The sequence below is a fragment of the Petaurus breviceps genome, unplaced genomic scaffold (genome assembly GCF_028583685.1).
Source record: "Petaurus breviceps papuanus isolate PSGF00001 unplaced genomic scaffold, PetGlider_PUasm1.0 567, whole genome shotgun sequence".
Lineage (NCBI taxonomy): Eukaryota > Metazoa > Chordata > Mammalia > Diprotodontia > Petauridae > Petaurus > Petaurus breviceps.
In genome coordinates, this window is record NW_027186383.1 from 7,887,594 (window position 1) to 7,902,561 (window position 14,968).

The 14,968-nt window shown below is 51.0% G+C and overlaps 1 protein-coding gene across 2 annotated transcripts in view; it reads right to left on the bottom strand.

Annotated features, from left to right (window-relative positions):
* Window positions 1–14,968, bottom strand: part of DGKD (diacylglycerol kinase delta) — a 101,856-nt gene that overhangs the window by 36,007 nt on the left and 50,881 nt on the right. For both annotated transcript variants that reach the window (XM_069103218.1, XM_069103217.1), the window contains exons 4-8: window positions 4,405–4,509; window positions 4,018–4,150; window positions 3,013–3,119; window positions 2,360–2,485; window positions 186–288 (exon numbers count right to left, since the gene is read on the bottom strand). In XM_069103218.1, coding sequence (XP_068959319.1) covers window positions 186–288; window positions 2,360–2,485; window positions 3,013–3,119; window positions 4,018–4,150; window positions 4,405–4,509 — 574 coding nt within the window. The remainder of the gene's footprint in view (window positions 1–185; window positions 289–2,359; window positions 2,486–3,012; window positions 3,120–4,017; window positions 4,151–4,404; window positions 4,510–14,968) is intronic.

Here is a 14,968-nt window from a genome sequence, read left to right on the forward strand (position 1 = left end):
GGGCCTGGGGCCATCCCTGGGTGCTACCTTGTGCCGAGAGCTCATCTCGCCACCCTCAACAAAGGTCCCGTGCCAGCTGGCTGACCCCTCAGGGACCGAGCCCTTGCCCGCCTCCTCTCCTGGCTGTCCTGGAGTCACAGGGGGGTGGGGGGAGGAGGCGCGGGAGGGGGCGGGCGCACACGCACCATCAGAGTCGATGCTGTTCAGGGCGGTCGGGGGAATGACGGACACCTTGCACAGGCCCAGGGGGCACTTGGCCAGCAGCAGGTCCTTGCACGCCGTATGTACCTGAAACAACAGTGGTCAGCAGCTGGCCGCCCTTCTCCAGCCCGCCCCCATCAGGATCTCCGGGTCTGCAGTGTGTATATGCTCCAATGTAAGTCAGGCCATTCAAGCCCTCCCCCGCTTGCCCTGTGCCACGGTGTAATGGGAATGCAAATTTGGAAGATCTTCTCTGCCCCTAGGCTAAAGTGCACCTGAAGCCTGGGGAGGGAGGCTTGTTTTTCAGTAGATACTTTTTGATTGGCCAGTGGGTCCATAAGGTTGTTACATTCTCTGAGCCAGGAGAAGGCTATATAAGCCCTGATGTGTAGCTTTGTTTTGGGGGCTCACTTTGAGAAGTGTTCTGTGATTTGATCTGTATTCTGAAAAGCCGTTGTCCAGGGCCCCCTGGCTTTGAAAAACCCAGATGTGGAAACCCAGATGTTGACTGAGTATGGATGTAATGGTTGGAAAGTTTGGAAATCTGTCTACTTGATCTGTTTCTGTCTTGATAATTCTGCCTGTGTACTTTGAAGTTCGGGGTGCTGACCTTTTCTCCTGAACAAGGTAAACGATATATGTCTGACTGATTAAAATAAGCTTGTTAACCCATTTTGAGTTGCTTTCCTTTAACAAAGCAGATCCAAGAACCTGTGGTAGCAGCAAACCCTGAGGACGCCGGGGTGCTTGCTGCTACACACAGCCCTGCTGCTGCTGCTAACGTGTGACAAAGCAGTGGGCACGCAGTCAAGTACAAGCCCCTTCGAGTCCACGGCAGCCCTGGGGGTGGGTACCATGGTCATTCCCATCTTACAGACGAGGAAGCTGAGGCACATAGCCAGTAAGTGTCTGAGGTTGAATTCGAACTCAGGCTTTCCCAATCCAGGCCTGGGGTTCTCTGCATCGTGGCCCCTCCTAGCCTCTCTTCCTCCTTCCTCTCTGGGACCCTGCCGGCTCTTTGCTCCACTGCCCAGAAGCCCTGAACCAGTGTTTTCTCACTGAAAAGTTATTTTCCTTCCAGGATTTTCTTAACCTGGGCTCAATGTGACCTCTACACATGTCATTCAGAGACATCCTTGACTTAAGAGGCACACCTTCTTCCTAGGGCAATCTAGTGCTCCCACTGCGGCAGCCCCCAGGAGCTGGACAGACAAAAGGGGAGGGGGGCGCATGAAAAGGGAAATGGCCAACCACTGGCCTGGGGAAATTCCCTAAAAGAAAAAGCGTTTTGTGACTAAAAGGGACGAGCCATGCAGGCCCTTCTCACTGACCCGGAGGCTCCAGAAGGTGGGGGTGGAGGCTGGCAGGCAGCAGCGGGCATTGCCAGGGCTCTGGAGGCTGCCCCGCACTGGGAGGTATCCCAGAGGCCCCCGACACCAAAGCTGCCACCACTACTGCCAGCTCTTCTCAGAGTGCCTCCACAGGCATCCGGGGCCCCGCGAGGGCGGTGGGCCCTGGCCCCAGAGCCAGGGAGGCCAGTACGAGGCCCCTCTCATATGGTCACTTCACCTCTGCCGTAGTTTCCTCATCTGTAAGATGAGGGGTGGAACTCAACGGTCTCTCAGGACCCGTCCAGCTGGCAATTTGTGACCCAGTGGTCACCACGTTTCAGATCACTCTCCTGGCAGGGCTCTGGACCCTTTATCCAGGGCCTACTATGTGCCAGCCCCATACAATTGCTCTCTCATTTGGTACTCACTACAGCCTCCCGCCCTCAGGCAGAGACTTTATTACAGATGAGGCCCCCAGGCAAGCAGAGGTTAAGTGACCTTCCCAGGGACACAGCTGAGCAGGTGTCTGAGGACAGATGGGGCCCAGGAAGGCACCCCCCCTAGATCAGGGGACATAAGTGAGGCCAACACAGTGCTTGGCTCCTCCCTTCCCAAAGCCCCACTGGGTCACCCCTTTTTCTAACAGGCCCCCAAGGATCCCCTACACGGTCCCTTGGATCTAGGATCTAATGGGTTCATCTGAGGCCAACACACGGTGATGCAGGTTTCAACGGCAATGCTGACAAAGCTCCAGCAGTGACGGTGGCCCAGGATCACTGGACTAAGGCTCCCAGACCCCCACTCCGCCCCAGTGCCCAGCAGCTCACCATAGCCTTACACCAGAGGCAGCGCCAGTCCTGCAGCCGAAGCACGCTGCCGCATGTCTTCTCGCACACTGTGCACTTGGCGCTCACAGGAAGGTTTCCTTCCAACCACTGATGGGGCATCGAGATCTGCAAGGCCAGCAGAGGAGGAAACAGGCAAGGCTCCCTCTGGGTCTGAACACGGGCCACAGCCCTGCGAGCTCCAGGCCCTTCTGAGGGCTGCCTGGTCAGCCAAGGCTCCCTCCAATGAGCTGACCCTCAGTCTGACCTAGGTACCCACCCAGGGGTCTGGGCCCTGACACCTCTGAGGCCTGGGACCTGCCACCTCTGAGGCCTGGGACCTGCCGCCTCTGAGGCCTGGGACCTGATGCCTGGGTCCTGACGCCTCTGAGGCCTGGGACCTGATGCCTGGGTCCTGACGCCTCTGAGGCCTGGGACCTGATGCCTGGGTCCTGACGCCTCTGAGGCCTGAGGCCTGGGATCTGCTGCCTCTGAGGCCTGGGACCTGCTGCCTCTGAGGCTTGGACCCTGACACCTCCCAGGTGCACTCCACTCCTTCTTGCCCGTTCACCAAGGGCAGCCCTGGAAGGAAGCCCCAGGACAGCCCTCCTGGACAAGGAGGCGGCAGATGGGCCGCAGTGGCCACGCAGCCGTACCCCATCCTCGTCCTCTCGGATGTCCTTCCCAATAGAAGCCAGCGTCGTCCACTTGCAGTTGTTGTTTGCCCGGACGGCACAGCGCTTGTGGGCTTTGAACTTGCACACTGGGGAGGAAGCAGGAGAGGCGCTGAGGTGGGGGCCTCCTGAGTGGCCCGCGGGCAGGGGAGGGGCGCTCGCAGGAAGTTCAGGGCTGAAGGGTGTCCCTTGTGCTGCCCCCGGTGCCACATTTAGGGTGAGCTGTCCATCGGTTGGCTGAGGACTGACCAGCCCAGCCCTGGGCCAGGAGGGCAGAGGGAGGGTCCCGTGGGCCAAGCCTGGGCCCTGCTCTGGATTCCCTGAGCTTTCTGACATCACCCTTCTCTAGCTCAGTCCCCTAAGAATCAGCAAGGGAGACTTCTGTGGTCTGAAACGCTGCCAGACATGTGTGCGGCAGGGCCTGACAATAAGTGAGGCCCAGGCATGACGGGCTGTGGGTCAGGCCCCAAGCACAGTAGTCAGGGTCCTGGGCTTGGGGCCCACGGGACCCAAGCTTTAATCCCACCTCAGACTCTTATGGTCACGGGACCTCTCTCTGCCCATTTCCCCATCTGTAAAATAGGGGTAATCATCCCAGCAGCAGCAGGTCCCTGCCACATAAAGGCCTCGGCAAACTCTGAGCCCTAGGCAGAGGCAAGCTCTGGATGGTATGACCATGAATTTAATGCTTCTGGTGTGCCAGCACCTCCCCCCCCGCCCACTTGGCTAGCACAAGGGCCTTCTCCATCTCTCTGGGACCCCACCTGACCTCCCAGGGCCCACTGGTGAGACCACCCCCCATTCACTTGTACTCCTGGGCATGGTCAGCCCTGGAGGATGAGGTACTAGAAGGTGCCTGTTCCCATGTCCCTGGGGGGTGTTAAAGGGACACAGGGCACTGTGGCAGAGCAGGGAGCCTGGGGTCCAGTCTCAGCTCTGTCCCTCAGTGGTCAGCCCGGTAAGCTTGGCCTCAGTTTCCCCACGTACCTTCACAAGACAGCCCGTGGGACGTGACACCAGACAGCGCCTCCCGGCACACATTGCAGTACGTGGGCCTTGCATGGGAGCAGGCATACCAGTTGTGCGTGCCTGAGAAGTGGTCCATGCTGTACTGGGTGGACTGGAAGGATAAGGCAAAAGCATTGAGTGAAAGAGGGATGGGGGACACGGCCCCGCCCCCCCTTAAACGGGAACAAGCTAAATCAATCCCCTGCCTTGCCAGCATGGACAGGGCTAGCGGGCTTGCACCTGATGGGCACCGGGAGCCCAGCACATGGCTCACGGTGGGGGCTCCCCTCCAGAATCCCAGTCCTGGGAAGGGCCCCCAGGCTGCCCAGAGGGTCCTCGCTGCAGAGGAGCCCCCTTTCCGCCCACCTCAAAGTGCTCTCGGTTCTGCACAGTCTTCAGGGCCGCGATCCAGTCTTCCATCTCTTTCCTGTTGTCGGCGCACAAGATAAGCTTCCGACATGGAGTGATGACCTGGGGGAGAGGGAAGGGACAGGTGAGTCAGCGTGGTCAGGAACAGTTGGGGCTGTGACGATCCCGCTGCTAACTTCTTGGCTGCCCACCACTTTAAAGGTTTCTTCCCTAGTAACAATTTTCTGCTGAGGGGTTCTGGCAGCCATTTAATTTAGTTAGACGGGCATTTATTAACCACCTACTGTGTCCTCCTCTGGAAAATGGGCTGGAGAAGAAATGGGAGACCACTGCAGTACCTCTGCCCAGAAACCCCCAAACAGGGTCATGGAGAGTCAGGCACAATGGAAATGACAACAGCTAATGTGCCAGGCTCCAAGATCAGCACCGAGGTGAGAAAGCCGAGACGACGGGTACACAAGGTGCATGTGGACAGACACGTGGGGCACACGAGGATGGGCACACAAGACGCATGAGGATGGGCACACAAGGACGGGCCAGAAGGGATCGGGGAGGGGGGACGGGCACTGCCCAGGGACGCTCCCCTTCTTCCTTTATCTACACCCCCAACCAAACAGGAGAGCTTCCCCCAGGCTCAGAACAGGGGAATGGTAAAATGATGCCAGATAAAGGTCTCTGGAGGAGAAAACCAAGGGAGATCCAACTCTCACATCTGTGACTACTCGGGGGCAGCCCCAGATCTCGGCTCTAGGGCCTGGCAGCCGCCTGTCTGGAGGGATGCCCTCCAGCGTCCTTGCAGGAGCCCCTCCTATAGCCGACCAGGAGGAGCTTTCTGCGGGGGGCAGGGCGGGGCCTCCGGGACCACAAGTGCTGTGTCTTAAGTCACAGTCAGGACAGCTAGTACTGACAGCACCTACTGTGCGCTGTGTGGTGCTAAGGGCTTTGCACCGATGATCTCACTCGATGCTCACAGCAATTCTGGGAGGTAGCAGTGGGTGGGATCCTCCTTCTGGAGCTGAGGAAACTGAGGCAGGCAGGGATTATGGCCTGCCCGTGTCTTCCACAGGCTGCGAGCACAAAAATCTCAAGGGCAGTCGATGGGTTCCCGGCGGGGGAAACCATTCCTGATGGTTTCTGCTTCCTCTGAAGCAGGGTGGGGAGTCTGGGAGGTGTGGCCACCCTCGCTGGGTCCCGGATGGAGAGCTGAACGAGGCCCTTGGGGTCATCGAGCTTCCTGGCTGTCTACTGTGTGGGGACAGGGAATGAGCGACGCCGTCGGGCTCCTCATGGGGCAGACCGCCAGGGCCCCGAGGTACTCCCGCTTTTCCAAGTCAGTTCCCAAGCACCCCTCAGCAACAGGCTGCAGGAAATGCATCTGGCCCCACCACAAAAAACCGGCCTCCCTTCAAACTTGGACTACCCCACAGCCCTCAGATAAAAATGATGCCGCATTCAGGCACATGCTGACAGAAGGGCCTATCCGCTCATGGAGGACCAGTCTGGTGGAAGGAGGGAGGGATCTGGAGTCAGAAGAGCTGAGTTTCAATCCTGCCCCTGCCATTCATGAGCTGAGCTACCCTGGCCACCTCACCTCCCGTCTGCAGGTCCCAGAGTCCCTGGCTAGACAAAGTGATCCCTCTAGGGATGGCTAGGTGGTGCAGTGAATAGAGCACCGGCCCTGGAGTCAGGAGGACCTGAGTTCAAATCTGGCCTCAGACACTTCACACTTATTAGCCATGTGACCTTGGGCAAGTCACTTAGCCCCAATTGCCCTCCAAAAAAAAAAAAGCAAAGTGATCCCTCTGACCCTGCCCAGCTCTAAGCCCTGCAACACACGCTTACAATTCCTCATCACCTCTTTAGGCTCTCTCTCTCTCCACAACATTCTTGGGGAATGTTTGCAGGATGTTCAAAGGCTGGCCTGAGTGTGGGGAGGCCTATCAGCAAGCTGGCTGCAGGGTCATGGGTTTCACCAAGAACATCCATTTACTAAGACTGGAAGGATATGCAATCTGCATCTGTGAAGGAAGAAAACCTCCTGACATCATCACAGATCCTTGAAATCTGAAACATCCAATGAACTGAATGAATCATGGGGTTTTTGCCAGGCCCCACGGAGGTCAACGACGGCCATGAAGATGCAGGTCCTGACTGTGTGCAGTCCCAGGGTCAGTTCCTTGTATACTGGAACGTCAGGGATGGAGATGTCTGAGCTCTTGTTAAACAAACTTCAAACTCAAGTCTTTACTTATCTAGGACTGTGTGTGTGTATTCTGGACATTTTAAACAACAAATGCATCTAATTAATTTACCAAGCCTGGAGATGCATTTCTGGATCTTTAGCTTCTCTGGCTATGAATGTGAAACAAGCCGTTCTTACACAAACCTGACAGCGGAGACCCCGGAGCCGGGTCACCTTCAGAAACGGGAATGTTAGCAGCCACCTCTCTTTACCTCCTTCCTTTTCCTGTTTATTCATGGACTAGAAAAGAAACATGAGATTTCCTGCTTTTTACATTCAAAGTTGATTTCTCAATTTAGAATGAACTGGTCCAAAGAAGGAAACATTTTCCTGCACCTGCAGAGAAGCTGTTCTGGCTTAGTGCCCCCGCCTGCCCCAGAGCCTGGGGACCCTACCTAGAACCCGCGGCCTGGTCCAGCTCCCCGCCGAGGAGCCTGGCTGCAGCAGTGAGCTTCTCTGCTTTTTGAGTCTTTCACACCAACATGACAAAGTCCTAGGGTCCCAGTGGAAATCCATTTCATGGCACCAGGGGGCACCTGCCTAATCTGGGCATTCCTGGAGATTCCTGGCAGCCAACTGTGTCCTGGGGATGACAGCAGGAAGGCTCTGGGTCCGACGCATCACCCTTTATGTCAGCACTAAGGACAAGAGGCAACGAGGGGAAACAGGCCTGGGTCTGGAAGGCTTAGGTCTGACGGAGGGAAACTGAGGCAGTGACTAAGAACTCAGAGAGTGCCCACTGTGTGCAAAGCATTTCACGTACAGCTTCACCACAAGCCTGGGAGGTAGAGGGGGATTATCATCCTCATCTTACAGAGGAGGAAACTAAGGCAGATGAGGCTAACGGGCTCCCCCGGGTCACTCCGCCACGGCTATGACCCCAGCAAGTTGCTTAAGCCATGTGAAAAGTGGGAATAGAAACCTTGCGCTGAAGAGGCCTCCTGGGGAGGGTGCCTGTTGGAGCTGAGGCCTGAAGGGGCTCCAAGAGACCTAGAGCCGAGGAGGGAGAGCCTGCCAGGCATGAGGCACAGCTGGCGCAAGGGCCTGGAGATGGGACGTGACATGGGAGGAGAAGCAGGAAGAGGCTTTGGATGCCCTTTTTATTTGGTCCTGAAGGTGACAGGAAGCCACTGGATGAGAAGACAAGTCTGAAGGAGGCAGGGGACAGGGGAGTGCCATAGGATGAGTCCTTATTGGCAGGACGGCCTCTCCTGGCCCCCAGAACCAGCACTCTCCAAGTCTGCCAGCAGGGCACGGCTCTGGGGGAGGGGCGCTGTGGGGGGAGGGGGAGGGTCTGCATCAGGGGATGGAATCACAGACTAATAGAGAAGGGGCCCCAGGGTCTGAGCCATCCTGACCACTGCCCTTGGGTCACTGGGGGTGGTTAGCCATCAGTGGCAGTTGGGGGCAGACCGGGCACACCGCGTCCCAAGCATCCCTGTGCCACCCTGGCCACTGGCACTGTTGGCCCGTTTCCCTTGGTGCCCTGGAGCACTGCCTGCTTGGGCATCCCTCCTCTCCATCCCAGCTTAGAACACGACCTCGGGACGTCAGCACTCGTGCAGATGTGGCCGCTCGATGTCGTTCCTCCCCCTGCACCCCATGGCAGTTCCCCAGACTCCAGTCACACTTCAGATCTGCCTGCTTGTGCCTGCCCATCTCCGCCTCCATGAGATCAGAGGCAGGGGAAGGACCCTCGGTGTGTCCTCTGAACTGAGGCCATGTCCAGCCTCATCCTGAGACACAAACTCTGCTCCTGCTCCCCGGGCACTTAGCACCACAGAGGACGCTGTGCCCTCAAGCGGCTGCACCCACCAGGGAGCCAGGAGGGGCGACGGTAGCTCCCTTTTCTTATCTTAGGTGCAGGGGACTCAAAGAGTCTCCTAAGAGACAAGGTCGCAGGTCTTTAATGCGAGGGCAGTGGGCGGCAGCCCCTCAGGCAGCCCTCTGCCACCTCAGCCCTCCCTCCTTCCTCCGAGGAGACAGGAGAGAAGGAAAGTATGGCATCCGCTCCCACCCCCAACTCCCATCACCCAACTGGCCTCTGCTGCCACCACTAGTTTCATCTTCCCACAATTACATTTTAGTTTAAACATTCAACATCCTGTTTACATCATTTTGCCAAGAGTCAGTTATGACTAAGCCAACACTGTCAGGAAGTGAATATTCACCTGTCAGGGAGAGGCCGACCACTGGCTGGCACTGCAGGGCCCATCTATAGGGGAAGGTGGCCACTGCCTGAAAAGTCCCTTTTCCCACCCAGTCCAAAGCGGGGCCAGAAGCAGCTTCTTGGTCCTTCAGGGCGACTGTGCCGACCCTTTGAAAGTCGCACATGGGATGCCAGAGCTGACATAAGCCGTGGGCCACGGAGGACTGAGCCACAGGAAATGGCAGAGGTGCGGCACCTGGAGAAGCCAAATGGGGCCTAACGGAGTCAGCAGGAACTGGAAGACAGCGTGCACCATGGCCAAAACAATGTGAATGGGAAGGGAACGCGGGCAGGACCCCAGCCGGCTGCTGCGCAAGTGAGAAAAGCACCCGAGTTCTAGGGTGCCGGGGGCAGGGCGGGCATGCCACCAAAGGAGATGGGCTCCATGGTGAGGCAGAGAGGAGAGATGTCTGTCCTCCAGTGGCCCCCTGTGAAGATGAGCCAATCCAACCTGGCTGCTCTGGGACCCTTCCCGGCTTCTGCCAGCACAGCAGATGGAGCCCTGCGCCTGGAATCAAATCCGCCACCGGCGGGGTGCCCCTGGCCAGGGCCCTTAACCTGTCTGCCTCAGTTTCCTCAACTATAAAATAGGGATAATAAAGATCCTCTACTTCCGGGGTTGTGAGGGTCCAATGAAATCACCTTTGTCAAGTTCTCAGTACAGCGCCCCTGTAAATGATGGTTACCCCCCTTTTGTACATTTAAATTTGTCTCTCTTCCCGTCTGGGGCTGCCCTAGCCATCCCCTGCCTCCCAAATTATGAAAAAGAAAAGTAAAGACAAATATGACAGCTGGCAGCCTACAAAAAATGTATGGGGGGTAGTAGATTTTGAGGGGCAGGTAATGCTTGAACCTCATTCTCATCTGCACAGCTTCCAAGAGGGAAGAGTGCACATACACACGTGCACACACAGATACACGCGCACACACATGTGCACACTCACTTGGGCAAAGAAGTCTATCTTACCCAACACGGAAGAAGGCAGGGAAGGGGCAAAGAAGAAGTGGCAAGTGAAAAGAGGGAGGCTGGAGTAAGGAGGTGGTGGTCAGAAGCAAAACAGAGAAAGGATTGAAAGAAGAAAGAGGGATAAAGAGAAGAAAACAGGATGGAGGGAAAGACTTGTTAGTAGTCTTAACGATGAACATGAATGGGACAAACGCACCCACAAAACAGAAGCAGAGAGCAGCCAGGGTTAGGAGCCAGAGCCCAACAATATGCTGTTCACCAGAAACAAACACAGAGTTAAAATAAAAAGGCTGGAGTAGAATCTATTATGCTTCCAGTGAAGTGAAAAAGGCAGGGGTAGGCAAGCAAGATCTCAGAGCAAAAGCAAAATAAGACCTAACTAAAATAATCAGGAAAACCACATTTTGCTAAAAGGCACAAAAGGCAATGAAGTTATCTCAATACTAAAACATTAAAATTCTTAAAGGAAAAGTTAAAAAAAAAATGACACAACGAAATAGACAGTAAAACCATACTAGTGGTGGGATCTCAATTTGCCCCTCTCAGAACTTACTAAATCTAACCATAAAATAAATAAGAAAGAAGTTAAAGAAATGAATAGAACTTTAGAAAAGTTAGCTATGACAGACCTCTGGAAGAAACTGAATGGGAGTAAGAGGATGCATTTTTTTCAGTTCTACATGGTACCTTCACAAAAAGTGATCACATAATTAGGGAGTAAGAACCTCACAAACAAATGCAGAAAAGGAGAAATACTAAATGCACCCTTTTGGGACCATAACGTGATAAAACTGAATAATCTAACCCCAAAGAATGAGTGGATCAAAGAACACCACCATCATCACAACCAACAGAAACAATAATGTCATTAAAGATAACGACAACACCAAGACAATACACCAACATTTGTGGGACGCAGCCAAAGCAGTACTTAGGGGAAATTTTCTATCTCTAAATGTTTACATCAATAAAAAAAAGAGAAAGAGCAGATCAATGAATTGTACATGCAACTAAAAAAAATAAACTAGAAAAAGAAAAAGTGAAAAATCCCCAATTAAACAAGATAGAAATCCTGAAAAATCAAAAGAGATGAATAAAATTAAAAGCAAAAAGAAAATGAAATAATAAATAAAGCAAGGAGGCTGTTTTATAAAACAGCAACAACATAAAATTGACAAAGCAGTGGTTAATTCAACTTAAAAAATACAAAACCAAATCACCAGTATAAAAAATAAAAAAGGATAAATGCACCACCAATGAAGAAATTAAAGCAATTATTAGGAACAATTTTGCCCAATTATATGCTAAAAAATCTGACAATCTAAGTAAAATGGATGAATATTCATAAAAACACAAATTGCCTGGATTAACAGAAGAGGAAATGAAACAGTTAAATAATCCTGTCTTAGAAAAAGAAATTGAACAAGACATAATTGAACTTCCTAAGTTGGTTTAAATTTGGTCCAAGACCAAACATTTAAAGAACAATTAATTCTAATACTGCATAAACTATTTGAAAAAACAGGTAAAGAAGGAGTCCTATCAAATTCCTGCTATGATACAAATATAGTTTTGATACCTAAAGTAGGGAGAGCTTAAAAAAGAAAGAAAGAAAGGTAACTTAAAACCAATTTCCCTAGTGAATATTGATGCAAAAATAAAATACTAGCAAAAAGACTATAGCAATATATCATAAGGAACACACACTATGGCCAGGTGGGATTTATACCAGGAATATGGGGCTGGTTCAATATAAGGAAAACTATTAAGTATTATTGATCACATAAATAACAAAAACAGCAAAACCCACACGATCTCAACAGAAGCGGAAAAAAAGCTTTTGACAAAACACAACAAGCATTCCTATTAAAAACACTAGAGAGCATAGGAATTAGGAATTAATGGAGTTTTTCTTCAAATGATAAGCAGCATCTATCTAAAACCGAGAGTGACCATTGTCTATAATGGAGATAAACTTGAAGCCTCCTCAGTAAGATCAGGGGTGAAGCACAGATGTCCATCATCACTATTATTATTCAATATTGTACTAGAAATGCTAGCCATATCAATAAGAGAAGAAAAAGAAATCGAAGGAATTAGAATAGGCAACAAAGAAACAAAACCATCACTCTTTGCAGATGATATGATGATATACTTAGGAGAATCCTAGAGAATAAATTAAAATACTACCTGAAACAATGAACAACTTTAGCAAAGTTGCAAGATACCCAAATAAATCCTCAGCATTTCTATATATTACCAACAAAACCTAACAGGAAAACACAGAAGAGAAATTCCATTTAAAATAACTGCAGACAATATAAAATACTTGGGAGTCTACCTGACGAGACAAACCCAGGATCTGTATGAACACAATTATTTTCTTACAGAAATAAAGACACACCTAAAAACTGGAGAAACAGTAATTGTTCATGGGTAGGCTGAATCAATATAATGAAAATGACAATTCTACCTTTCAATTTACTTCCTTATCCAGTGTCATACCAATCAAACTATCATGGAATTATTTTATAGAGCTAGAAAAAATAATAATGAAATTCATCTGGAAGAACCCTAAAAGGTCAAGAATATCAAGGGAACCAATGAAAAAAAAGTAAAGAGAAGCAACCCAGCAGTACCATATCCCAAACTATACTACAGTAGCAATCATGAAAAATGGTAGAGCTAAGAAAGAAGATGATCTGATCACAGAAACAGGCTAAGCACAGAATGCATAGAGGTAAATGACCATAGCAGTTTAATGTTTGAGGAAAGAACACTATTTGACCAAAACTGGTAGGAAAACTGGAAAGTAGTCTGGCAGAAAGTAGTCACAGAGTAACATCTCACACCATATTTGGGGAGTATGGAAAAATTACTTCTCGGATATATGGATACGGGAAGAGTTTACAACCAAATAAGACAGAGAGAGGATCGTGAGGGGTAAAAGGCATAATTCTGGTTACATAAAATCACAAAGGCTTTGCACAAACAAAATCAATGCTTCTGAAATTAGAAGGAAAGCAGGAAACGTAAACTTTATAGCAAGTTTCTCTTTAAAGGCCTTGTTTCTCAAGTATATAGGAAACTGAGTTAAATTTATGGAAATAAGAATGAGTCTCCAACTGATCAAAGGATATGAACAGTTCATAGAAGAAGAAATTAAAGCTATCAATAGTAACATGAAAAAAAATACTATAAGAAATGACAAGGAGGATGGGTTCCAAAAAGCCTGGGAAGACTTACATGAACTGAGGCAAAGTGAAGTGAACAGAGCCAGGAGAACGTGTTACAGTACCAGCAATGCTGGAACAAGATCAGCTGAGACTCAGCCACTCTAATTAACACAACGATGCATGACGACTCCAAAGGACTCAAGACGGGAAATGCTATTCACCTCCAGAGAGAGAACTGATGAGCTATGAGTTCAGACTGAAGTATATTACTCTTTCTTTCTCTCTCCTCTCTCTCTCTCTTCCTTTTTTTTCTTTCTTTCTTTCCATATGGCTAATATGGAAATGTTTTATATGGCCTCACTTGTATAAGTGATATCATATTGCTTGCTTTCTCAATGAATGGGAGGAGAGAATTTGGAACTCAAAATAAAGAAAAATGAATGTCAGAAAAAGACATGCTCTACATTCTACATCTGGAGCATACTACCTCTCTGTCAGGCAAGAGGAATCTCATCTTCAGTCCTCGGAAATCGTGCGTAGTTACTGCATCAATCAGGACAGCTAGGTGGTACAGTGGGCAGAATGCCCGTCCTGAGGTCAGGAAGACCTGAGTTCAAATCTGGCCTCAGGCACTAGCTGTATGACCCTGGGCAAGTAACTTAACCCTGTTTGCCTCAGTGTCCTTATCCTGTAAAACTAGCTGGAGAAGGAAATGGCAAATCATTCTAGTATCTTTGCCAAAAATAACCCCAGAGGGGGTCGTGAGAGTTGGACATGATTAAAACAAGTGAATGACAATTGCATCTGTCAGTGTTCTTGAGTCTTCAGAGGGATTTCACTTTATCATGTTGCTGTTACTGTAGAACCTTTCTCTGTCTTTCCTCCAAGCCTTGTATTTCTGCTGAGGAATCCACGGCCCCAGTTATGAAGGTCTGCAATCCAGCCCTCGTCCCTGACTCTCCCCCCACCCACATGTTCAGTCCTGCCCTTACCTCTCACCTTCCTCCACCCTCCAATCCCTGTAGCTCCCCCAGTGACATCCGTAAGCACAGCTCCTGCCTCAGGATGCCTCAGTGGCTGCTAGGCACACATCCCAAAGAAAGGCTCTGTGGACACCACATTTGTGGGAGCCAAGAACCAGAAAGCAGCAGTGAGCTCCATGGAATGGGGAGAAGAGCTGAGCACAGAGCGGTGCATGGCTGCAGTGGAGCCTGACCCCGGGGGCCAACAGCTGCCTCCCGGCTGCTCTGCCAACAAGCCGCTCCTGCCCCCAGGCCGGGCACATCTTCCCTGGCTGCCCACCACACCGGCATCTCCAAGCTCTGGCTTCCCTCAAGTCCCAGAAAGAGTGTCATCTTCCCGGGAAGCCTCTCCTGCCCCTCTGAAGCCCGGGCCTTCCCCTCATTAGTTACTTCTTATTTATCCTGTATACGGCCGGCCTGTTGTCTTCTTCGTTACTGTGATAGTAATGGCAATTAAAGATTCCCCTGTATTGGCTTGGTTTTCAAATTGATTGTGTTAAAACCCAGAGTTTGTTAATCCCACCTGTGGGATGGGCTTGTTGATGTGAAAAGAAAGTCCTGAACTGGGAGGAGCTGGTGACGTAGATTTGGAGAGACAAGAGAGAGGCGGAAGATCTTTTTGGAAGCAGCACCTTGTGGAGAGAGAGAGACTAAGAGAATTGCTGGTGGCCGCTTTGAATTGCCCTGGATTTTTGAGACCTGCCCCCTGAGCTGCCAAGGACTGAGGAGACATGGCTGTTTTGCTGGTACTTTGTCTGTCTGTTTTGATGTTGTTTTGCCAGATTTGTCCACTGGTGAAAGACAGTCCTTTTGTTGAAGAAGTCCTGGAACCTGGCTGTTCGCTAAGAAGCCCTGAGACTGTCCTGCAGACAGAGAGTGAATACTGTCCACTGGTGAGGGACAGTGCTGTTGTTGCAGGGGTCTGGAGACTGTCCTGCAGACAGA